Source organism: Hyposmocoma kahamanoa, unplaced genomic scaffold, assembly GCF_003589595.1.
Source record: "Hyposmocoma kahamanoa isolate Upper Pololo Valley unplaced genomic scaffold, ASM358959v1 78, whole genome shotgun sequence".
In the NCBI taxonomy this organism is placed as follows: domain Eukaryota; kingdom Metazoa; phylum Arthropoda; class Insecta; order Lepidoptera; family Cosmopterigidae; genus Hyposmocoma; species Hyposmocoma kahamanoa.
Genome location: NW_020653945.1, coordinates 14,808,599 through 14,835,151, shown reverse-complemented (window position 1 = coordinate 14,835,151; position 26,553 = coordinate 14,808,599). Strand labels below are relative to the sequence as shown.

The window sequence follows — 26,553 nt, the reverse complement described above, 5'->3', positions numbered from 1 at the left end:
ATAGTAAAGTGCATGTCTGCATTACATTTAATAAACACTGTAATCGGGTCAAACGTTATTTCAAATATTATAATAATAAAGAATAATATAGGGTTAAGGTATACTTTACTTTGATTAGTTAAATACCACCATCTAAGAAAAATATTCCTTTAATTAATATTTTATAATTCAAATACGGGCACTAATAGTCCTTGTAACCGTAACCAAATAATAACTTTTCTTCTAATTCAAGGTGATTTTGATTGCAAAACTCATGAGCGAAATAGTCAAACAATATGCAATTATCATTATCAGAATAACTGAAATAACAATAATAATTATATGATTAAAAACGTCATGGAAGATGCGTGCACACACTAAGCCTTAAAATAAATAAATTATATTTTTTAAAGTATCAGACAATTGGTCAGTGTATATGTACTTGAAGTTTTCAATAGAACTCGGTACAATAAAAAAAAAATCTACGACTCAAACAGTAAGTCTTGAAGTAATCCTGATCATAAATATAACCAAACCAACAACTAATAAAATTGGTATGTACAGGGTCAAGAGGACGTTAAGCTTGACACTAAGACTAAAATCCAACTCTATGCCACTTACGATAAGAACGGTCCAAAGTATAAAGTGTCAAACTTGATGTCCTCTAGACTGTACAACTTAGACCAGAGGTTTTATTCCATAGTCTGAGATGTACAGGGACAAAAGGACGTCAAGATTGACATTTAAAATTTAAATTCAACTCCAAGCGATAAGCGTCAAGCAATTTACAAAACTGTTTAGTATCATTTTGTATCCTACAATATTTTCAATTCAAAAATTACTAGGAAATGAGAAGGGTTGCGGCCTATAGAAAATTACGCAAAAGAAACACCTTATACTGTATACGACTGTGCACTTTATCGTTGTCGATGCCGAACTTATTGTCGTGCCCATCTCTAGATCAGCTGCGCGTCCCGCGCCCGGACGGACGCCGGCACGACGAGCTACTACGAGCGTGAGTGGGTTTGGTGTGCGTGGCTGTTTTGTGCCAGTTTAGGCCAATTATCAACGGCCAAGGGGCATTGTGTGAGGATACAGCCCTCGACAATATTTACAGAAACGCAGAAGTTATAGTTCCCGCTATTATCATTGAAAACTTCAAAGTCTTCTTCTGCAACCAAGATAAGGAGTCGAGAGACGAATCAACGGTAAGTTCGTTATTTTCATTGTCCGAGACCAATTCTACATGAGCAATTTTTGGTACCTCTTTCCCAAACTTGTTTATAATTTTTTTTATGCGTGTACGATAACACCACACATGGGTATCCTTTTTGTGAAAATTGTTAAGTTTTTGTATAACCAGTTTTATGCTGGGGTTCATATATAAGACCATAAGTTTGTAATTATAAGAACTATTACACGCTGCGATATTTAATACGTACAGACATTATCATCGCCTCATTATTTACCATGTTATGTCTAAGACGCCAGTTTAGGTCTAGTGCAATTTAAATTACTAGTATATGTGGATGATACTGGGTTTATATTTCAGTACTTAATGATGCAGATAAAGAAACCACATGGTAGTATTACGTTGGTCCAATGGTCCTTTGTAATGACATACTGGTCTATTTATATGAGAGTAGTTTGTGCTAGTTGTCGCGCTAATTTTGTACTAGATGCATGTTTTAAATTTTATTTAAACCTTGTTAAAGATGCTCTTAATCTCTGTAATTATCTGCCAAAATCTTGCAGCTGTTATTAACACTAAGGGGCTTTCCCCATACATCAACTATTTTTAATTTAATTTTCTTTGTAATTTACATGTGTTCTTTTTTTTACTATCACAGTAGAAAAGCCTGTTAAATAATAAAGAATGCCTAAAATGCAGCACTAAAAAATAATAAAGATGTTAATTGAAAAATGTGTTTTTCATAATTTTCTTCTTATTTTTTGTGCTGCACTACTTTCTATATTGTGACTTAACACATAATTACATAACTTTGGAGATATTTATCATAATTTACACAGACTGATGATTAATTTTGACTTCTATCTAGATAACCATTTCAGTAGATAACTGCAATATTTAGATATGATAAGGAATACACTGTATGTAGTTCCAAAATCTTGTAATGATTTATTTTCATAATGAACACAATATGATACAAAACATTATTTACAAACACTAGCTATACACAATTACTTATTATTTAGGTCTTTTATCTGAACATTTGAAGCCATTATTCAACTGTTATCAGGTTTTCAACACATTGTATGGGAAGTAAAAATGTACTGCTGAATATCTCTTATAACTATTATTTCATGATCTTATAAGTTGAATTACCTAAGTAGTACTAAAGCTTGATATTAAGTAATGCAAAAACAATATTTTGAAATTTTGCATTTAATTATCAATCGAGAATTTGTTTATCTTTATAAGAAATGGAAAAAACAAGGACACCAAGGGCACTCTTCGTTTTTAAAACGAAGTTTCAAGGACGACAAATGAAATATGATCCTGGTTTGAGCATATTAACTAATCAGTCATTCGTTCATTAGACTAAGAAGTCACGATAAAGTATTATTATCAACTGCCGCCGTTTATCAGCTACTGTTGAATTTATACATAATTAGTTTTAAAATGACACAGACTCAAAAACTGTTAATTTCCATAGGGCCCAACTTTATCCTAATTTCGTATTAGATTATTTAATTTATTTTTTTAATGCGCCTTCTGCACACCCTACTGTGACTACAAGTACTCTTAAGCCTTTACCGTATATGTTACGGGCATTTTGATTATTTGGTCATAATTAAAAATGAACAAGAGCATCGACCAAATTGATGAACATACTTTGGCCGGTCAGTATTAATAATGCCTAACTGCCCGTGCTCCATTTGATAAATCGCGGCTTAAGATGGCGTGAATTTATTTTAATTATTTATTTACCTACATACAACAAAAAAATCCCATTTCATGCGGGCATTATCAATACAGACCGGCAATTATAGATAGTGCGTAACATAAACATGAAAGTAATAAATTAAGGATGTTACAAAAAATAGATAACGTGGGTACATCTTGATTATATTATATATTTTTCTCTATTATATGAAGCGCTAGTCACGCCGTGATCACGTCTTTTCACTATTTAAATTAATGGTAACAGACATTATATATGGCCCTCAAGAATAGCCACCTTTCGCAAAATCAAACAGCGGTCCATGCTGTCACTACGGCAATAAAAAGTTAGGTGTTTCTTTTTACAATAAAAGTTATCACGTTTTAAATACTGCTGTGTTATAAGATTTATATGAACTTTTTTGGTATGTTACACTATTTTTGAAAAGCAGCGATTTGTGTAGGTAATTTTTGAAATTCACTATCTCGATAGACGGAGTTCAAGACAATTTTGTTTCAATTGAGTTTACGAGGGGTTACAATAAGGAATTGTATATAGTGAATACAACTACCTGATACCTGAGACCCTTTATATTCTATAGATATTAAACAGATGGAACCGACTGATCGAACCATATTTCTTATAGAAAACTAACAATAGGATACAATTACTACCATAGTAAACTTTACAGCTTGCGCCATGTGCGGGTGCGTAAGAATCCTGCGTGCGTGCAAAGCGGTGCCGCGAACGTGGAACATCAGGCAATCGAGCTCGTCTTCGTCCGCCCAGCCACCAGTGCCGGGAATCCCTTACACCAAACTTAGTATAGGCATACCAAAAGAGATCTGGCAAGAGGAAAGAAGGTAAGACTTCGAAATACTCGTTTGGTCTATTTCCTAACTTCATGATTCAATTAATTGTATTTGGTTTGACGTTTTTTGCTACGTTCTTAGTGACGATAATGATCAATTTGAATTACAGAAGACTAGTTCGAGTATTAGACATTAATTAACCTTAAATAATTTCGAGTCTAAAGACCTTAGAGCTTGTGCACACGGCGTATTGTTTACGCGCGTTGACGCGATTCGGTCGCCGTAAACACGCGTTCGTGAAATGCGAGTCATCTAATCGTAAGCGATTCGTCTGTTTCGGCGTGTGTTTGCGGGCGGCGTAGAGTTGTGTTGAGTTTGTCGTTGTTGAATTGATTCAAAACGAAAAAAAGATATAGACGAGTTTCGTATGCGCTCCTCATGCACGGTTGTAGAGCTTTGAACGCGCGCGTTTGAATCGATACATTAATCTATTTTTGAGCCTCTACGACTCGCGCCGTTGCGCGTTCGTGAAACGCGCGATATCCGCGCGTACAAAATATGCCGTGTGCATAGGCTCTTAGCTTTTTATTGCTTGATTTGCTATTTTTAGCTGTTCCCATAATCACTTTTCGTATATAGTTACATACCTGCTAATGTACTGTATAAAAGTATTCTTTTTCAGAGTCGCTGTAGTACCAGCTGTAGTTAGCAAATTAGTTAAGAAAGGCTTCACTGTAAATGTGGAAGAGAACGCCGGCGCCTTAGCCAACTTTCCTAACAAAACATACGAAGAGGCTGGCGCGAAAGTGACTACCTTAAAGGATACATTCCAATCCAGTATTTTCTTTTCTGTCTCTTATTTGTGTTTGTTTATTTGACTGTTGTAGTTGGCTAACATAGAGACGTTTCTTCCAGATATTATTCTCAAGGTTCGGCCGATAGTTGACAAAGAAATACAAAATGTTGTAAATGAGAGCACATTAATATCATTCTTATATCCAGCGCAGAATCAGGAATTGCTAAAACAGCTATCCGCCAAGAAAGTCAATGCATTTGGTGCGTAATTAATAAAACTAAATATGATAATTTAGTGTGTACTAAAGTACTTACAGGAAAAGCATTAAAAAAATAGTAAAGCCAGTAAGTCCACTCCCGTTCTTCGTCCGACATCATCCGAAACAATGTCAAATAAGTAATAGTCGACCAAATTAAAAGAAGCTTTGTCAAGTATGAACTTGACATTGTCTTTTGTTTTATTATTATTTGGTATTATCATTGTATTATTATTACGAGTATTACTTATTTCACGGTAATTGTTTCCGACGCAAAACGGTAGCAGACCTTCAGGTCTCAAATTCCCTGTACCATGAGTACCAGAGCAACGGAATTCACTCCGGCGTTTTTCCTGGAACACCCAGCCCAGAATTAATTTCGATAAGTTAATTCCGTTATTGGTGGTAAACGAAAACTGGACCTCGTAATCCTGCACCCATTGTGAAAACCGTTGGTCCATTGTACAGTCAAGAGCACATCAAGCTTGACACTTTGCACTTTGGACAATTCTTATTGTAAGTAGCATAGAGTTGGATTTAAGTCTTAAGTGTCAAGCTTCACGTGCTCTTGACACTGTACTACAGTCAATAGTTGACATGTAAATTTCATTGATAAAAAAGACTGAAAAAAAACAAGTTTTTACTACTTTATATTTTCAGTAATTTCCTGATGTTTATAACTGTGTATATTTATAACCTTTGGACGGGGAAACTAAAAAAAATCCGTATAAATCTCTGGAAGGAGAGATAACCCACGGAATCAATTATTCCGCCGTCAGAGCACCTTCCTCCTGGGCATATTCTAAATAGACTGCGGACCCAATTCGGTCGAAGCAAGGAGAGCGTGCACAGATGGGGTTATAGCTCGGAGAGCGCATGTATTTGTGGTGTCTCTCTCCAGACTATGGCACATCTATTGTCTTGTCCCGCGTGCCCTTACACCTACATATGCGAGGACCTTAACAACGCCACTCACAATGCTATGTCAGTCGCTGAGTACTGGTCCTCACAAATATCAAGTCAGAGTCGACACGCGAAGAAGAAGAAGACCGTATATAGTAATAACAATGTTTGCCCACAGCAATGGACTGTATCCCGCGTATAAGTCGGGCGCAAGCTTTCGATGCTCTCAGCTCGATGGCGAATGTCGCCGGCTATCGCGCAGTCATTGAGGCTGCCGCAAATTTCCCACGATTCTTTTCTGGTAAAAAAAACATCGTATTACCCGTTAACCTATCACAAACTTTTTCCGAAATAACGTTTGTTTGAATTTTCATTACCCTGAAAACAGAATTATAATGAAACCGTTGTTCTTTCAGGATATGTTGGATGTTTCGGTTAGGTTAAGTTAGGTGTAAAAAAAAAAACATTTTCCTCTCAATATTACTTTCGAGGTTATGAAAATTCGAGCAAACGTTATTTCTGGAAAATGTCATTTCAGACTTCTGATAGATAATCCCGTTAATTACTTAGTTCTAGTGCGTGTTACTTAGTGGTTAGATTTAATTTCCAATGTTGTTCCTTTCTACATTGTTATCCTAAAGCCCCGTGCACAAAATGTACATAATATGTGAAATGATTCAGACCCAAACAATATCAATCCTATGATGAAGCATATAATTATATTAAGTACGGTTTAATATATTAGGCGCTTAGCGCTTTTCACATAATAGTTTGCTGGGTCTTAGGAAGTTATATATATACGCACATTTAGATACTATTAGGTACTGCTATAAATCACTATCCGCCAATCACTATTAGATACAATCTTTTCAGCAAAGTGGGGATTATTTTGTCTTCCATAGTGATAGTGGATAAGAAAACAATGACGAGATCATAAATATTAACTTATTTAAAATGTAACTTAGTTATATATTATACTATTAATACTCTATACGACAAAATCATAGTATAATATTACTATTCGGCCGAATAGCCGAATATCGATCACACTATTCGGCCTGAGTAACGCATGTACGAAAATTGGCACGAAAAATACAACTTATGAAAAATAATGTTATACAATTAACATAAAAGGTAATTTAATTGTCAAGTATATAATTTATATTTATGACGTCTTAATAAAGAAAGAAATTGTTATTTCAAACGTAGTGCTTAAATTCTCTTTGGTTATTTCACTTCAGTTTGATTGACTGTCAAATAATTTAATTTACTTTTTATTAACAAATAAAAGTATTTGGCTGATTTTGTTAATGTTCATTTAGTCATGACTAAACCACGTAATAAGTAAGTAGATTTCTTTTGATTTGTTATCTTCTTTAGATCCTTAGAAAAATAACTTGGTTAACAATTTCTTTGATCGTTTAGATAAATAAACTGGAAATTGAACTTTCTAGAACTTACAATGTTTGTTCAGCACTAATATTAGTTACGTACTAATTCACTGTGATTTTTCTTATATCTTTGTCTTGATTTTAGATATTCGGTCGAATAGTGACTCAATATTCTATATTCGGCCGCATGGCAAAACACAGGCCAAATACCGAATATTCGTTTCAACTCTACATGCACCAGTTCGAAGATTATATAATACTCTCATCACGTTAATTGAAAGTTAATTGAAAAAATGTGTTACTAACATGTAATAGATTCTACGCTCTGAATTTTGCTCTACACTTTACAGTGGCGTAGAGTCAAGGTCTCGTGTCAATTGTTTGATTAAACAGGCGGCGGATATGTGTGCTTCGCATTGTAAGCAACTCTCTCAAATTGGCAAGCAAAAACTATTTCATTTATGTCATGTGTTATTGACCCATAGCGTAGGCGTTTTGACGCGCACCGAAGCGCCTTTATGAATTATTACCGAATGACGAATGAAATAATTACAAAAAACAACTACACATGTAAATAGTACTCGGATTCCACAAACGTGAAAGTACTGTTATGAAATCGAAACCAGCAATTAACTTCACTAAATTTTTGTCGATTTTTCGATGCCATGTTATTAAGTAATATCATAATCTGTGACCAAGATGCCAAAATATTGAGCTAATTTAATTTTTTTAAATATTTTTTTATAATATCAAGTAACGGGACGAACAAGTCGCGCGCCTGATGGTAGCTACACGCCTGTCCATAACAGTTTCAGTGCCACTCAGAGCTTTAAATCGCAAAGACCTGAGGGGCACTGCCACTGCACCCGACACCCTGAGACAAGTTGACAAGTTCCATGTGCCTATAACTTCACCAGCACCAAATGAATCAGTCAGCCGTGACCACGGGACCTGTAAAGGTAAAAAAAAACAAAATAAGCGATTTAGATCCGAAAAAAAATAGTTTCATGTTCTAATTTAAATTAAATTCAAAATGAACAAAATAACTTAAAGTAAAAAAATATGGTTAACATTAATATTATGTTTGAAAATTTAAAATTTATCGTAACTTTATCTTTTATAGGCTCTGGTGAAAAGTTGAATTTTTCGTTACCGTGTTAATTGCTTTGTTCCTTTAATTACCTATGGTAATTCCTTGCGTCTTACTCTATACAATGGTATGATTTTTGTCTTTCTAACAATTTTACAACTTTCTAACAACGCGTTTTATGCAATAGGTCAAATGACAGCCGCCGGTCGCGTACCGCCCTGTCGTGTGCTTGTGATAGGCGGTGGCGTGGCTGGTCTGGCGGCTGCAGCACAAGCTCGGTGTATGGGCGCCGCCGTACGCGCATTTGACACCCGTCCCGCTGTCAGGGAACAAATCGAAAGTTTGGGGGCACAATTCATTACGATGGATATGAAGGTCAGAATTCTCTTTATTTACTGAAGCTCTAAAGGTTTATGTTTTACGGCGTGTTTATAAATGTTTACTTTACAATGTTTTCAAAACTTATTTATGCTGTTCACGATAAGCACATTAAACGTAGTACACAATAGTTAACGCGTCTGGGTATATTGTGTAATGTAATTAATTCATTTATTATAATTATTTACTCATTTTCCTATCTCTAATGTATCTATATACAAAGAAAGACAACACGTATAGCCTTTCACGGTATATCTGTTATGTGTCATATTTATATTTTCACACGTTTAAAGATGAAATCAGAGCCAAAATACACAAAGTTGTTTTAAATATACTTACAATATCGCCAAAATTAATTTATATATTTAATTGTCGTAATTCGGTTATGGTGTTCACCCAGTGTTGGGTGTATTTATACACTCCCGGACACATAATTCGAGCCACCACGCATTTTCAGTGTTAAGTGCCCTAAGCTTAAACAATGTTTCATTGATCAAAAACTATTATGCAATTTTGAAACTAGTATACTAAACATCTTTTCTGTAAGTCCTTGTTGGGAATTTGGATTTGCAAAACCGGGGAAAACTTTTTCTTCGAAAATAACACTATTTTTGTATTCCAGCCCTCTACGACAAAATTAAATTATGTGTCCGGGAGTATATGTTGTGGCAAGACTACCCTGCATTATGATTCCCCGGACACTGTTGGTACTAATGAAGAATTATATCAATTGAATAAATATATTAATAATAATTTCATTAATTCATTGAAATGACACGGGGACACAAAAGGGCTCTCAAATACTGTCAACGCATAAACAGCTCTTTTTTATATGATACCAAGCGAAGGGACGTCAAGTAGTGCACCTGGTGGTAAGTGACACGCCTGCCTATAGCAGTTGCAGTGCCATTCAGAGTTTTAAATCGCAAAAGTCTCGAGACATACGTTGACAAGTCCCATTTGCCTGTAATTTCACTAGCACCCTTACCTTTCAAAACCGGAACACAGTAATGCTCACATTACTATATTTCCCTTGACAAACTCTTTCACAAGGAGCTCTAGGGCTACTTAAACTTCTGGTGTTGCAAATGTCCATGGGCGACAAAAACCACTTCCCGTCAAATGTCATGTCCGTTTGTAGGCCTCCTACTTTACATAGGAAAACAAAGAAGAATACCTAATTCCAAAATTCAGAAAGTATATCTAACAAATATTTAAGGTTTGCTAGTTCGTTTCGAAGGTTAGTTATAGCGTTTAGCACGTTTTGCTGGGAGACGTTGGTTCGAATCCAGTCGGATCGAAGAATTTTTTTCTTATTGTTCGATCTTTGTATTAATAATTATAACAAACTAGTGAAATAATTTCACAAAAATAATTGAATATCATGGTGGTCGAACATCGTGACATTCAATAAAATTAAAAAAAAACCAAATATGTATTTTGCAGATATTGTAAACATGAGACGTGCTTAACGCGATCCCAGTGTTAAATAGGAAATATGGTAAATTAATTATGCCTACATTAACGTTATTTTAAATGCTTAGATAACCATCATGTTATGTATACTCTAGTTATTCGTGTCACTTAGTTAGCGGTCGAGTTAACATCAATGACTGCGTGATAAATACGTTAACGTAGTCCGTCACTTTTTGCTTTACTCATTATCATTTTTAAGTTCACAACATTCTCTTTTTCATTTAACTAGAGTAGACGCACCCGTTTTTTGTTATATCAATGCTAGTATTGTAAATAACATAACGTAATCAAATCATTCATGATAAAAGACGTTGCTAGCATGAAGTCATAATTCAGTGCGTGTTTTTGATTTCGCTGTTTAAATATGAGATATAGTGCTATGAACTCATGGTCTATGAATATTCTAAACGTTAATACATCACATATAACATTATATTAATAATAATAGTATATAAGCGTAGCTGTTATGAGAGATTCATTGCGCACTAGATCGATCTTTTAATGGTACTAACGTAATAAAAATGTTTGATGAGAAACACGCGTCCGTTCTGTGCAAATAAAAACCACAGAAACGTAACCATTCGATAATTAAACATTCTGTTTTTCTTATGGAGTTATTCAATAGGTTGATGTTAAATACTGGCCAGACGTCATATATTATATGTACATACCAAGTATATATAAATATACAGTGGTGGTCATAGAATGAAGAACGATTGATGACACACAGCTATTATTATTTTACAGTAACAGTTAAGTGTACAATTAATTTTAAAATATATTCTGATGGTGTTGTACAATGTTATCAAGACTGATCTATTTTATTTAGCGTAATCATTTTGTCAAAATATTTTTTTTTGTTGATTAAATCACAATTACTCAGTTACTTGCCTGAACACAGTCGAGGACAAGGTACTAAATATTAAATTCCTTTATCTTCATCATTATATTATTAAAAAGATGTTGTTAAATTAATTAAAATACAACACTTCACAAATTATTGCAACATTGTAAATATTACTACCATGTTTCTACCTAGTTGTTAATTGTTTGTCCAGCCTCCATCCCATTTCAATTTAAATAAAATTAAAATTACTCTAAAATTCTTTTTGAATGTAATTTTTCATTTAATATTAAATTACGTTAGCCCTAAATGTGTACTAGGTAGCTCTATATTCAATATGTTTCAGGAAGAGTTATTATGTTTATTATGAACATTTCGCTCATTTGGTGCTACTGACGCACTTGTACTTCTTGTAATGATACAGGAAATGGATTTTAATTGTTTTTAATTTTATTTCATATTTATGACGTGTCAACAAAACTTTACGTATTTTTACAATTGGATAAAAATTCTTGTTTTTTTTTTCATTTTTTGCTTGTTAGGTGACATAAAAAGTCCAGTCATAATTGTTTTTTTAACATTTTAATATTTTTTTTTAATTTATATTTTTTTGTTTGGAGCAACCAAACCAAATCACACATTTAATTCGCGTGTTATAAAAGTCAGACTATTTTAAGCAACTTTAAAATTAGCAAATTCATTATTTTTATTATAGTCGGTTTTTACACTCTTAGACTTTTTTTATGTAACAGAAACACAGGTTTGTTATCTCACCTGATGTAAAGTTAAGATATGTCCGATACGCGATGATACGCGAAAATATGTACTTTAAATCAAGATATCAAAATCAATTCTGTACCAAGATTCCAAAAAAAATCGCATTGACACTTTAAACTATATCATACTTTAAATTTTAAGTTTAAAATATTAGTACAAAAAATAGCCTTCACCGCAAAAGAGCCTGTGCCTAGCAGTGAGACGTATAACGATTGCTAGTGACGTTTACAACAGTTCTACAGGATGCATCACGGAAAGTGTGCGATGGAATTGCACGATTTGACACCGGGGGATAGACGTATGCTGGGGTTCCTATGTTGTGGTTATTCCAAGGATTCGCACGAAACATTACGCTTCCACATTTATATGGCGAACGGCCACGGATTGGAATTCCCTGCCTGCAGACTTATTCCCTGAACGCTATGACTTGGGCCTTTTCAAGGCGAGAGTAAATAGGCATTATTAAGCTGCTTGCTCCATCGTCGACCTCATCGTCACTTTCCATCAGGTGAGATGGAGGTCCAATAAAAAAGAGCATCCGTTACATAATTTTATAACGTAAATTTGATGAAAGTTGCCTTTGGTCTAATCATCATCAACCCATTTATACGTCCCACTGTTGGGCACAGATCTCCTCTCATGCGAGGGTTTAGTCCATACTCCGCCACGCTGACCCATAGCCCGTTGGAAACTTCACATGTTTTCAGAGGATTGTGAACCTTCTTCGGCGTTCAGGTTTCATCACGATATTTTCGTTCACCGAAAAGCTCATGGTTAAACTTCAAATTAAATTTTGCACGTATAAATTTAGAAACGCTCAGAAATGCGTGCCCAATCCCACCTCTGCTTGAGTGGTGGTACGTCAAACGATTAGGAAGGCTACCACGGCTTTTTATTTTCGGTCTAATGTGTAAGTTCAATTAAATATGCCTGAACCTTATTTAGCTAGCTTCTTTGAGTAATTATATTAGGTACAGGAAACCGAATAATGAACCATCAATAGAAATTTTAAATAAGATTCAGTTATCTTTTATCCTACTAGGAGGAGGGATCCGGCGAAGGAGGTTACGCTAAAGAGATGAGTCAGGAATTCTTGAATGCTGAAAGAGCGCTGCTGGGCAAGGAAGCACGTACCTCAGATGTCATTATCAGTACCGCTCTTATTCCTGGAAAACCTGCACCGGTGCTTGTTATGGAGGTAACTTGCATTATATTTGAAAATTTACAGCTCACCACGCCTGAAAGTATATGACGATTAAAAAAAAGGCGTATCATCTTTGATCACGATAGTCAGCAAAATACCTGACTACACAATTTATAAGGCTGAACTCCACTGGGAGCACCCTTTCCATTATGAAACTTTACTCATCTGTTTATAGCCAACCAGGCTGAATGCAGGGTAAAGTAGATAAAAAAATATTTCAAAATAAAAATGGAAGTAAATTAACCCACCGAACTCTCTCCGTATAAAATTAAAAAAGAACACAGGCGCAGAACGAGAGTGGAAAAATTAACTGCATGAAAAATATTCAAAAAATAATATTCGACGCAAGCGCAGCTATTTTGTACGATTTAACCTTCGCTAGGTCCGTGAAGTAGCAAATTGAAATACTTCCATTTTTATTAACATAGACTTCAGCAAAGTAAAACCTGAATCTATTAAATATTTAGAAGTGTTTATTCTTGTACATTTGTTTCGTACTTTATGTATCAGTCTGCCGGTCGCAGGATACCACAGACTGAAAATGTCTTCACGTACTTCGTAATCAAAGTAATTAAGCTGTCTTTGAATTAATTGCTTTAGATTAGTGACAGGACCAGCATGTTTGCAAGGCCATATGCGCATTGAAATTCAAATTAACAAGTTCACCTAATTCTCAAACGTTTATCATGCATTCAACTTGCACTATGCCTACTCACAACAGAGACATACTTTTATCTTATTTTACCTACTAGTAGGTACTAGTAGGTAAAATAAGATAAAAGTCTAAATTCTATGTCTATGAACTGTCATAGACATAGAATTTATTTTGTACATACCGATGCTAGACGCCTAATATTAGTTTCAGATAACAGGCATATTTCGAGAACACATGTAACATTTTATATCGCTTTAAATAAATACTTTTAAGATACAAGGTCAATGGTGCTATCGTCTGTGTCGTAAAAATTCAATAAGCATTCAATAACTGCTAGAGCTCTATGTAACATCTTCAATAATTCTTTGGAATAGACAGAGCCGTGTTGAATATCTCATACTTCCAAATCTCAAAATTCATATGAACTCTTGTACATAAATGTAATATTGTCACGGCAATTGCTTGTTTACAATATCTAAATCATTCCAAACGCGAGCTATTGCATAAATTATTGTCAGTTTGGATACTGTAAATAATATTTGTATTTGTTTTGTTATACGCATATTTAGTGTAACAAACAAAAGGAATATTTATATTTAAATAAATAATAATTAGACACAAAGTAACAATTCAGTTAACATCTTTCAACATCGACTTTATTGAAAAAAAAAAAAACAATTAAAGCAAGGTGCATTTTTAGATTTTGTGAAAAATCAACAGTTCAAAATTAACAACATTGTAACAATTTAACATAAATTAAATGAAAGTTAGTAAACAAATTTTTTCAAAATAACTTTACGAAATGTGTAAGACCGCAAAATCAACCTCGCATCACTCAGTAAATTTACTATTAAGTAATCTGCGCCTGTGTTAGTAAGAATTAAAACAAATTAACGAAAATAATGGCGTTTACCAATTATTTATTATCAAATTAGACCTACAATAAAAAAGTAAGATAATGACTGCGTTTTTTTGGAATTTTACAAATGGTTTTCTAAATGTGCTGGTATATCTATCATAAAAAAATGTATAGCAATAGTAACAATAGTAAGGTTGTGACGTTACAATTACATTATTTATGCTAATACTGAATTAGATGCTTCTGATACTAGCTATTATTGTTAAAAATCTGTATCAAATACTGTAAGCAAGGGAAATTTAGTATGTGTCTATAGAATAGACTTTTGATTACCGTCAGTTGCCGAAAGCGTAAGTTTAGACTCTTATGCGATCTTTACAGTTTTACACAATTCAAATAAAAAAAATAGTGTTAATTGTTTTAATGGAGTTCATTTACATGAGCTCCGTATGACCACTACACAAAATGTAAACACACATCTGACTGACCGGACAACTTATGTTCTGTAGGATGCCGTCCGGGATATGGCCCCTGGCAGTGTGGTTGTCGATCTGGCAGCAGAAATGGGCGGCAACGTAGAGACCACTAAAAAAGGAGTGATTACGAAAGTTCATGGCGTTACACATATCGGTCTCACTGATTTACCCAGTCGTATGCCTGCCCATGCGTCTACATTGTACGCTAATAATATATCTGGATTCCTGTTTAGTTTAGGTAAGTTTTATTGTCGTAATAACTATATATAATATTAATTGCTGGCTATTTACAATCTTTCCAATGTCAATAGCGATTATTCACCCCATCCAACCACTGAAACGTATGTACACGTCATTTATGAAAAGATGCTTTCCAACAACGTGCGAAAGTGTTATCGTATCGTGATAGAAAAGACTGACGTAAAGATAGATGACTTCAGGGATCGTAAACTTTGAAATAGTTTGATATTAATGAAACCCATTAATTAAATATTTGGCCTGTTGTAAAGAATATATAATAAAAAACGTAATAATATGAACCGTCACTTTGAGAATCGGATCCGAGTCGCCATATATAAAAGTGGTATTATACCTGGCAAAAATAATAAAGCAAGTTAATAAATAATAAATGTGATTATTTTTATTTATACATGATACTTAATTATCCATTTATAACCGAGAATATATTATATTTATATAGGTTTCATTTTGTATTTTCTTTTTGTGTTTTCTCAATACCACAATTTTGAGTTACGACAATATTTGGTTTCGTGTGCGAGATATAAAACAAAATGGCTGAAATGTGATGTAAGCGTTATTTTTTTTTCTGAACAAACATTTATGTCATTAAAATGACAATTAATTCAATAAACTATAATAATAAAAATGTGATATTGACAATATATAAATACATAGAGTGCCTTAATTTCACAATTTTTAAAATTACGTCATTGGCTTTTATTATATTACACTTTAGAAGATAGAAAAAAATAATGTTACACAAGCTCTCATAATTGCTAGAGATTTATAGGGATTGGCGATCGGTCACTGTCGAATTGTCTTTGGGATGAAAGTCGTATCAACGAACGCTATTGACATGCTAAATGGCACAAAATATAGTTATAGATTTATACAATTAACATAAAATTAATTGTTTATTTGTACCAGATAAATCATTTTCTTAATTCCAGGGACGAACGACCATTTCCACATCAACCTCGAAGACGAAGTGACACGCGGTGCTATAGTACTGAAAGCAGGCGAAATGCTATGGCCACCACCACCTCCACCTAGCATGGCCGCTGTGCAAGCTCCTCCAAAAACTACTGCTGTTGCTAAAGCCGAGCCACCAAACCCATTCAACGAAACTCTAAAAGACACTTTTATGTATTCCACGGGTACGTTTTTTTTTGTGCCGCGCGCAGGATTCTATTATTTAAAGTGTCTTTCAAACGTTTTTTTGTTTGCAGGTTTGGCTAGTTTAATTGCTCTCGGTATCGCCTCTCCGAATCCGGCGTTTACAACAATGACGACTACGTTAGCTTTGTCAGGTAAACATTTACGGCTACCTGCTGCTGCACATAAGGATTATTTCGTGCGACTGTCTTTCTGAGAATCTTAGGTCTTCAGTGTTTTATATTAAGGTCCAGTTGCTCAAGCAATGTTGTATTTCAGGTGTTGTGGGCTACCACACCGTTTGGGGAGTCGTACCAGCTCTGCACTCGCCGTTGATGTCAGTCACTAACGCTGTATCTGGTATCACTGCTGTCGGTGGTCTACTGCTTATGGGGGGTGGATATGTCCCTGAAACACCTGTCCAGGTATGAGTTAGTTCTATTTAAAAATCATTCATACTTAGACGGATTCCTATTCACTACTACATACGTATGATGTAACGCCTGCTATCCATCAACGAACATCCATTTTTTTTATTGCGCCTTATTTCAGTTTTTGGCGAGCACAGCCGCTCTTATCTCTTTCATCAACGTGTTTGGTGGTTTTCTAGTCACACAACGGATGCTTGATATGTTCAAAAGGTTAGTATCACACAAAGTATCTGCTTTATTTCTATAAAAGCAATACTGTGTTTCACTTGTAACTTTTTTTAAAATAATTTATAGAGTGCTTTGAGAGTACCAATGAAATGAAACTTTTTTCGGATCTCAATCACGTAAGTATCTTTATTTTTTTAAATGCCTTCAAAAAAGTAGGAGGTTCTCATTTCTTTCGTGTATGTTATGAAATTATTCCCACATTTGTGAACTGATTTCGATGATTGATTTTTGTTGGAAAGGGTAATTACCTCAGTAGTAGTCCGCTGTAGTCTAGGGTGAAGAAAATATTTCTCCTCTAGGGTGGCAAATTAGGGGATGAATCCGGTTTATTGAATTTCACCCCATTTCCATTAACCGATTCCAATAAAACTTGGCAAATAAATGTAATTTCACCAACTTTTGAAGTCGGTTTGTTTTTTATAAAAAGTTATAGATATTTTATGAAACAAACCAACAATACTGTAAAGATCCCGAAATGTAGGTTTGTTTCGGAAAAATAAATAGTTAATTTTTTTTATAGGCCAGGAGATCCACCAGAATATGGTTACTTGTATACCATTCCTGCTGCTGCTCTACTCGGCGGCTATATCACCACTGCTATGCAGGTATAAATATCTCTATAGTAAAATACGCCTAATTTTATTTGAATATGTAGCAGTTAAAGTAATTATCGAATCCCCACAGGGTTACCCTGAAGTTCACCAGATGGCGTACTTGGCGTCGTCTTTATGTTGCGTCGGAGCTCTAGCTGGTCTTAGCTCTCAAACCACTGCTCGTAAAGGAAACTATCTTGGCATGGTAAGCATATTTAATAGAAGCTTCGATTTTAAAATTGTTTACATATCTGCAGCCGATGATTAGACAAGGCGTTCATAAATCAATAGAAGTGAGCGCAGCTGTAAGACTCAGCCCAAGACCCGCTCAATGTAATCTTGATGGCAGCGGTCTCGGTCTGCTGACCATTGTAAAGGCATTGAGACAGCGTAGATATTTTTTGTAACAAAACTACTGCATCCTGTACTCGGCTTATATTTATTTTAAATAGTAAAAGGTTTTAAATTTGTTTTTGTAATCATTCTTTTTAAGTGTTTAAGTATTCATATGCAGTACTTTTGTCCGGTCTACAATAATGCTTTTAGCAATATGCTTCAGCGTTTATTATTAAGTGTTAAGAAAATGCTCTAAGCGTTATTGTACATTTCATTTCCAACGTGGCAACTTGGGTTCAGCTCGCCACTCCACCTTGATGAATCTTTAGTAATATGAGGTTGCAGTACGGTACCTTGTAAAATTATTGAAAAATGGTCAGTAATGAACTTGTTAAAAATTAAAGTACAGACAGTAGCACCATAATATAATAAGACAGATATGGCACCCTCACACAAACGTAGAAGCGCGGCTAAATGTGTGTCATATTCAGGCGCTCTTATTTGCATAATAAGAAAAGGCACAAGGAACGACATCCTTGTCGTTAAAGTCGTGTGCCTGGTGGTAAGCGGCACGCCTATCCATAACAGTTGCAATGCCATTCAGACCTTTTAAATCGCAAAGATCTTGTGGGCACTGCCACAGCGCCCGTCACCCTGAGAGATATGTTGACAAGTCTCTTGTCCTGTAATTTCACCAGTATCCTTACCCTTCTTAACTGGAATGTGAACGCAGTAATGCTTACATTACTGCTTGGCGGCACAAATATATAAGGTGGCAGTACTACCCTGGACTCTTTTACAAGGAGCTCTACTGCTACTAAATATAAAAACTAATAGATAGTACGTGTTCATTAATAGCTATATTTATCTGCTATATTCAATGATAATATTTGTTTTACAAGGTACTGAAGCACATAAATCAAATAACAGTTTCATATTAATGGAATTTCTACTATTGACAAAGCCTTTATGTTTGTCCTAGATCGGTGTAACCGGCGGTATAGCAGCGACACTCGGCTTGTTGACACCTAGTGCAGAAGTGCTGGCGCAAATGTTAGGAGTTGCCGGCATTGGTGGACTTATTGGTGGCACCATCGCAAAGAAGATCGAGATCACCGACTTGCCTCAACTTGTGGCTGGTTTCCACAGGTAAGTACAAATAGTTACATATTTTTTCTTTAAATTTCGATCGAGTATGTGCATGCAGGATATAATGCCCAGTGTTTGTAATTCCATTAAGGTTTTTATACTTAATAAATAATTAAATTATTATAGTTATTAATGAATTTCACATTCACCGTATTATATTTTAATATACATTTATTAGTTATTAAGAATCCATATTGTCATTTCCTGTATACACTTGACATTGTTAGTTTAATTCAATTATTTATTACTTTTTTGTATATGTACACTATTGTGTACTTATGACTTACTATTATATAATTATTTCTTCATTATTTTTTAACTGACGCTCACTTTTCGAAGAGTAGTATAAAATGACATGTAATTGTATTTGTATGAAATTTGTAATGTTGAGAGAAATAAACTAAAAACTAAAACATTTTTTCTTTGCAGTTTGGTGGGTATGGCCGCTGTATTGACTTGCATCGCCACATATATGCACGACTTCCCTGCGATGGCGCTCGATCCCACAGCCGCGACGCTTAAAACCTCGCTGTTCCTTGGCACTTACATCGGTGGTATTACTTTCACGTAAGTTTTAATTGTAATCTTTCGATTTGTCCTGATGTAGACCTTGTTTGATAAGTAAAATTCTAACAATATTGCACGAGTATGTACGTTACTAACATCATAAACAATAACTTTTGTTTCATTAACTAAAAAAAGAACTTCTAACTCATTAGATTTTTCTTTCCTGCAAAAATAAAAATATTTAAATAGATCTAAACCACAGAAATCTAAACTATTTACGTTTCTGTGCTCTACGGTGATAATTCTGTGCAGTAACAAAAAAAAGCGTTAGCGTAAGTCCAAAGCAAAACCCAGGAGCGGGGTTGGGGATCGTCGGGGAGTATGTACGCTTGCACGTTTAAACGTTCTCTGTCAGATTAGTTTTTTTTTTTGGTAAATTTATTGTTTTGTAATAAGTCATGGAACGAAAGTTGTTGTATAAGATGTTATAGTCTGTCTTTTTTGAAGACGGAGCAAAATGACATTTGTAGGGTTGCCAGTTTTCATAAAATTTTAAAATGTAGTTATGTCGAAAGTTTTATCGATAGAAGATAAAATATTGCCAAAAATGACTGAATCGTGAATGTTACGACGTTGTAATGATTACTAATTGCGTTATTGCTTTCTTTATTCTTATTTTGACAGTTGGTCTACTTGTATCGAGATCAATTTTTATTCACATACATTTTAACAAGAATAGCCGAATTTGATTATCTATATTGAATTAATAGGAAATGAAACTATTTTTCTGGATTTAAATCGCGTATATTTGTTTTTTCAAACAAACCGACGTTTCGTAGTCAACCGTGACCATGGGGCCCGTAAAGGGCCCGAAACGTCGGTTTGTTTGAAAAACAAATATACGTGATTTAAATCCGGCAAAATAGTATTATTTCCTATGTGTAACAATCGCGAAAACCTAAGAACTCGATGCATATTGAATTAAAATGAAAAACTAAAATATGTCTCGAATTTTTCATAAAAATAGTTCTAAATACATTATATGTATGTATGAACTTACAAAAATTGACAATGCAAATGAACTTGTGTTCAGTAATTGGATAGGTAGAAAATGATTCAAATGAATCAAATTCAGCTATTTATTCCGTAAGCGTGACCAATATTCAGTCGATAGTCGATAGAGTATTTATTGACTGCAGTCAATAGCTGTTCGCAAGCGGGTAACACTTTTGCGGAATAAACTGTCATTTTACTCTGTCTTCAAAAAAGACAGACTATAGCAATATAGTCTTGTAACGTTGTAAGTATTAAAAATGCCCCTATATAAGAACAGAACAACAATATTTCAGCGGTTCACTAGTAGCGTACGGGAAGCTACAGGGTGTGCTAAACTCGGCACCGTTATTGCTACCCGGTCGCCATGCGATTAACGCAGGCCTGTTGCTCGGCTCGCTGGGTTGCGGCGGCGCGTTGCTTGCTTTCCCCGAAGCGCCCGGCCTGCCTTTGCTTGGCACTGCAGCTGTTCTTAGCGGCATTCAGGGACTCACACTTACTGCTGCTATTGGAGGTAAATCCTTTGTATGTCTTCCTCTAACACAGAGGCTCTCAAACTTTTTTGTCTGGTATTCTGTCAATTTTTTCTGTTTTGCGTAGACCTCTGCCTTTCTAATATTTTTTTTACAAATTAATCAACATTTGACAGCTGATACAGCGTTAATGTGAAACTTTATTTAAAAATAATCTCAGTACTGAGTACTAAAAAACCGACCTCAAAAGCACGTGGAATTACATCTATTTGCCAAGTTTTATTGAAATCGGTTACCGGAAAGTGCGCAAACCCGGATTCATCCCCTAGTGCGCCACTGTACGGAACTTGACAAACTTAACACTACTCAAAGTATATTGAGAGAGAAAAACGCCTTGAATTGGAGAGTAGCAAAATCAACAATTAAAAGAATTGCTCCTTGTAATGAAATATAAGCGGTATTTGTAAAATGAAACTTCATGCGTGAACCCCGCCACTCTTAGAAGTGGATGATTTTCTTCAAAATTATCCTCATTTACATTATAGGTACCCCTTTCCAACAAAAAAATACAAAACGGGTAACATACAAAAAAAAACATATAGTCGAATTGAGAACCTCCTCCTTTATTGAAGTATGTTAAAAGGGTCATTTTATGTTTTGTACATTTATCTAACAGATTATCTTTTTTGTTGTGAAAAGTACTTCCTAGATAGGAAAGCCAAAATCTTTCCAACAATCTGCCAGAATGGGTTCCACTCTCGTGGACCTCCATTTACGTCTTGTGCAGCCCCTATTTTTATTTTGCTGAAAAGAACCTAAAAAAGACTAAACCCCGAATATCGATATAGATAACTTTGGGAATCATAGCTTTAACATTTGTCTCCCGTAAAAAAAACAGCTTAAACTTCGATATCGTCGAACAGTTTGATCGCATCTAAAGTTTCTTTGAGATTTTTACAGAATTCTAATAATTATAAAAACTTACTTCTTTGTCTCTAATGAGACTCAAGTGTGGTTTCTATTATTGATAACCCTACATATATGTTTTAAATAATTACATGCGTTCCCAGGTGCGGATATGCCAGTAGTGATCACAGTGTTAAACAGCTATTCCGGTTGGGCGCTGTGCGCGGAAGGCTTTATGCTCAACAACTCACTCATGACCATTGTGGGCGCGCTCATCGGCAGCTCTGGTGCCATCCTCTCTTACATCATGTGCAAGGTATACATATTTTACAACATTTGTTTATTTAAATGGAGAAACTAATAATCTCAGTATAAAGTACTAAAAAAGCCGACCTCAAAAGTCATTCACCTCCTATTTTACCACCCTTAGAGAGGTGGAATATTTTCTTCAAATTTAAATGGGACCACTTCTGGATCATTCTTGGCGCTGTACTATTTCAGCTTTCTAATTTGTAATTTCAGTGCAAACGAGAGTTGATATTTATAAGTGATGTATCACTGATGAGTTACCAGGAATGTATGGCCCTTATTTCGTCTCTATTTCTGGTTGTATACTCGATGTTCTGGGTACTCTTTCTCACAAATGCTGGAATTATCGCGTACATAAAAAAACATGCAGTCGAATTGAGAACCTCCTCCTTTTTTTAAGGTCGATTAAAAAGAAAACAAGAATCAAAAGTTTTTTTTATGATACCAAGTGACGGAACGATCAAGTCGTGCGCCTGGTGGTAAGCGACACTCCTATTCATAACAGTTCCAGTGTCACTCAGAGCGTTAAATCACAAAGATCTGAACAGCACTATGATTGCGCCCGTCACCCTGAGATATAAATTAACAAGTTCTATGTGCTTGTAAATTCACCAGCACCCTTACCCTTCAAAACGAATTTTTTTTTCAAAACGAATTCCGGACGAATTCTATCGCAAGCAGCTTTTCTGCTACTAAGGTTTATGCAAGATAAAATCTTTTCCTTGCCAAATTTATTCAAGAGTTTTCATTTTGTAGGCCATGAACCGATCTCTCCCGAACGTGATACTAGGCGGCTATGGCGTAACATCCTCAGGCTCAGCACGTCCGGCAGGAGCAACGCACACCGAACTCAACATTGACTCTGTCGCTGACCTCATTCACCGGGCTTCTAGCATTATTATTACTCCTGGTGTGTAACTGGCATTCCAATCATAGCAGCTATAAAATCTATAATCCGTAATCTATACTCTTCACCTTACACCGAATTTAACTCTACACCTTATTCTATTGGCTTGGTTAGTCCTTTACGCAACGACGACGTAACGAATAGAGAGAGATAGTCACAATTGATCATTGCTCGCCGACAACCAGACAACTTTGACAAACTGGATGTGATGGGAAAGAGACACCACGTTCGATCACCTAGCCAATAGGGGTGACCAAGTGACCGCCCTCACTGGACTCCTAACAACTGCCCTGAGAGTAGATGAAAGTAAATCGTTGATAAAGTTTCTTGAACTTTTCTGGGACACGACCTTCTGTAGTAAAGAATACAACTAAGAAGAGAACTTCGCCTCCTCAGAGCGAATGACAATAATTTATAATTATTTACAGGTTATGGCCTTTGTGTGGCTAAGGCTCAATATCCGATTGCTGAGTTGGTAAACTTACTGAAGCAATCTGGTAAGAAGGTGCGCTTTGCGATCCATCCTGTAGCCGGTGAGTAACTGTTTTTTCTTGCATTTTGTCGGTACAAGCAGCCCTTGCCGGATTGAAGTAGATTATCGATCTAACAATCAATCATTGTCTAGTCAAAGTATTTTACTACAAATTTGAAGGAATACATTTCTAACGATTATATGTAATTAAGATAGAAGATAAGATGAATGATATTTGTCCTTTTTAATTGTGGTCATTTCTCATTGTGGTCCTAAACTGCCGAAAGGATTTAACTACCATGATATTAAATTATTTTTGTGAAATTATTCCACTAGTTTGTTGTAGTTATTATACAAAGATCGAATACAAAAAAAAGTATTGATCTGGCTCGACTCGAATCAGCGACCTCGCCAAACCGTGGCTGAAGCTCTCTCAACTGACGATTTGTAACATTCTTCAATTGTAAACATACGCGTTCAAGGACGAATCTTGAAACTGCATTGTTATAGGTAATATTGCCTAATTAAAGGTCGTATGCCTGGGCAGCTGAATGTACTCCTCGCTGAAGCTGGAGTACCTTATGACGACGTGTTTGAAATGGAGGAAATCAACGATGAGTTCCCCGATACTGACCTCGTGCTAGTTATTGGTAAGAACTTCTTGAAATTGTTTTTGAAGTGCGCTGTTGCAATAAATACTAATAGTGTGCCACACAATCACACCAACTACCTAGTCTCTACTGGGATATTCCCTGTAACTATCGAAGCAACGGCATTTACTCTGGGGCTATACACAAAACACCCAGATCCAGGGTCCAGAGTACAAATTGTAGCGCTACCGAGGTCGTCACAATAACAAAAAATCAAGATTAGATTCTGTAATACTTTATGAATATTCAATTAGTGTTTTTATGGATGCATAAAATTTTGAGAAGTTAAAAGTATTAGTGTAACGCTATCGTGAGCGTGCCATTAATTTACTGGATTTTTTTTTATAACAACTACCAGTATTCTATGTCAAATTTCCAAATGTAGATAAAGGCTGAACCAAACCATATCTTACTCGCCAATATATTATATTCTATTAACCGTTTAATCTTTGTACAGGTGCCAACGACACCGTAAACAGTGCAGCCGAGGACGATCCCGATTCTCCGATTGCTGGAATGCCTGTACTTAAAGTGTGGAAAGCCAACCAGGTAACTTTTCGCTGTCAACAAAACTCGAAAACCCAGCTCGAGTTCTTAGGTTTTCGCGATTAGGAAATAAAACAATATTTTCAGATCTAAATCATCTAAATCGAGTATAATTATTTTTCCAAACAAATAAACGTTTCGGATCCTTTACTGGTCCCGTGGCCAGTCAGCCGGTCCATGGGACCTGTAAAGGGCCAGATTTATTTGTTTGAAAAAACAAATATACGCTATTTAGATCCGAAAAAATACTTTCGTTTCCTTATTACCGATGTTTTAAATGTTTAGGCTTGACTAGATCAAAAATTTGAAACGGTTACAGAATAGTACGAGTTCCAAATTGGCGTTGTTGACCTTTTCACCTAAAACAGTTCAATATGTGCTATTCAAAACATAAGACATAAGTTAAAAAGAAACATTTTTAACAGGTTGTAGTAATGAAGAGATCCATGGGCGTAGGCTACGCCGCAGTAGACAACCCGATTTTCTACAATCCGAACACTGCCATGTTGCTCGGAGACGCCAAGAAGACTTGCGACGGTTTACTAGAAAGAATCAAACATCTAACTGCTTAAAATTTATAAATAAAATCATTAACGTAACGCGATAACTTATGTTGACTTTACACATAAGTACATTCATATGAGATTCGGACATACAGAGCCTTATTTTTTAAGTTTTGATTTATGAAGGCTGTTTAAAATGCATTCAATGTTGATATTTTTATGTTACCAGTGTATTTTAATATTTGTACAAGATTTTTGAGGATCTTTTTTATTAAATGTAAAACAAAGTTTGAAGTCAAAAATCAAAATTAAACAATGTGCCTTACAGTAACTTGTCTAGACTCGGAACAGCTAGTCAAATGTTTAAAATCAAATTATAATTTTTAAGTGACGAATTTTTGTATGTTTACAGCATTTATTGGATATATTTTTTATTTACGTATTGGTTATCACGACATCATAATACTAATCAAAGTAAGACGGTTTAAGGAAATGGTATTACAAATACCAAAACAGATATTTTTCTATCTATCTTCAAATCACTCAACAATATTTACGTAAAATACGTTAATTTTGTATATAAAAAATGAGCTTCACAATAATTTATTACGCAATTTGTCAATTTGAACGTGGTTATTGACCAAAAAAAAACATACGTGCCAGCAGGTCTATAATAGTTCCATTAACTTATGTTACTAGGCAATGTAATTTTATATACCAGATTCTTTTGAATTTGTGTTTACATTGTTTCTATGAAATCGTCGAGAATGTATCCCATGATATTTTAGTACTGATAGTAACATTTACAATAACTACTTACATAGGTATAGATAACAAGAGATTGTATAAAAATTCTGATATTGATTTGAACTCCCTTAGATTAAACCTCCCTCGACATTCCATTTACTGGATTATTTGTTGATATTTGTTTTTTTTTTCGAGTGCTCCACTTTGTTGTATAAATAAGATAAACTGTTGTAATAAACCTTTTAGTTTGAGAATAAGCCCTGTAGAAATATTTGTTATTTCATATCATATGTTTTCTAAAATCCAGAAAAAACAACTATTTAAAAAAAATATAGATATAATTCATTCCAAGTTTCTCAGATATTAATGTAGTAGTCGCTAGAATAAATAAGTTTTAAAATGTGGACACTTACTGTTACAAATATTTCTTTTTCCTTAGTTTTTCATTTTAATTTACACGTGAAATATAATGTAAAATAAATGAAAATCTTGCGGTTTTCGTTCTTTTACTTTTTATACCTTTTTCACCATGTAATAATGACTAAC

The 26,553-nt window shown here is 34.9% G+C and overlaps 1 protein-coding gene across 2 annotated transcripts; it reads left to right on the top strand.

Moving 5' to 3' along the window:
• The first annotated feature begins 953 nt into the window (after positions 1–953).
• LOC113233084 (NAD(P) transhydrogenase, mitochondrial-like) lies at positions 954–26,553 on the top strand. Of its 2 annotated transcripts, XM_026468065.1 has the most exons (23): positions 954–1,187; positions 3,577–3,748; positions 4,380–4,534; positions 4,613–4,753; positions 5,831–5,953; positions 8,321–8,508; positions 12,651–12,806; positions 14,836–15,040; positions 15,993–16,199; positions 16,272–16,352; positions 16,477–16,622; positions 16,750–16,838; positions 17,377–17,461; positions 17,541–17,654; positions 18,768–18,934; positions 19,364–19,501; positions 20,791–21,008; positions 22,038–22,189; positions 22,939–23,092; positions 23,518–23,622; positions 24,092–24,211; positions 24,669–24,760; positions 25,183–26,553. In XM_026468065.1, exons 2-23 carry the CDS (start codon positions 3,585–3,587, stop codon positions 25,327–25,329), a joined length of 3,147 nt encoding a protein of 1,048 aa, XP_026323850.1. In that variant the 5' UTR covers positions 954–1,187; positions 3,577–3,584; the 3' UTR covers positions 25,330–26,553. The 2 variants fall into 2 exon arrangements, with proteins under 2 accessions (XP_026323850.1, XP_026323851.1); XM_026468066.1 differs by lacking the exons at positions 24,669–24,760; positions 25,183–26,553 and having other exon boundaries at positions 24,072–24,206.

Bases quoted from the DNA above. Each gene is read 5' to 3' on its own strand.
- LOC113233084 (XM_026468065.1), top strand. From the start codon at position 3,585: ATGTGCGGGTGCGTAAGAATCCTGCGTGCGTGCAAAGCGGTGCCGCGA. The intron at 8,509-12,650 runs GTCAGAATTCTC...TTATCCTACTAG, and splicing joins TCATTACGATGGATATGAAG to GAGGAGGGATCCGGCGAAGG. The intron at 22,190-22,938 runs GTATACATATTT...TTCATTTTGTAG, and splicing joins TCTCTTACATCATGTGCAAG to GCCATGAACCGATCTCTCCC.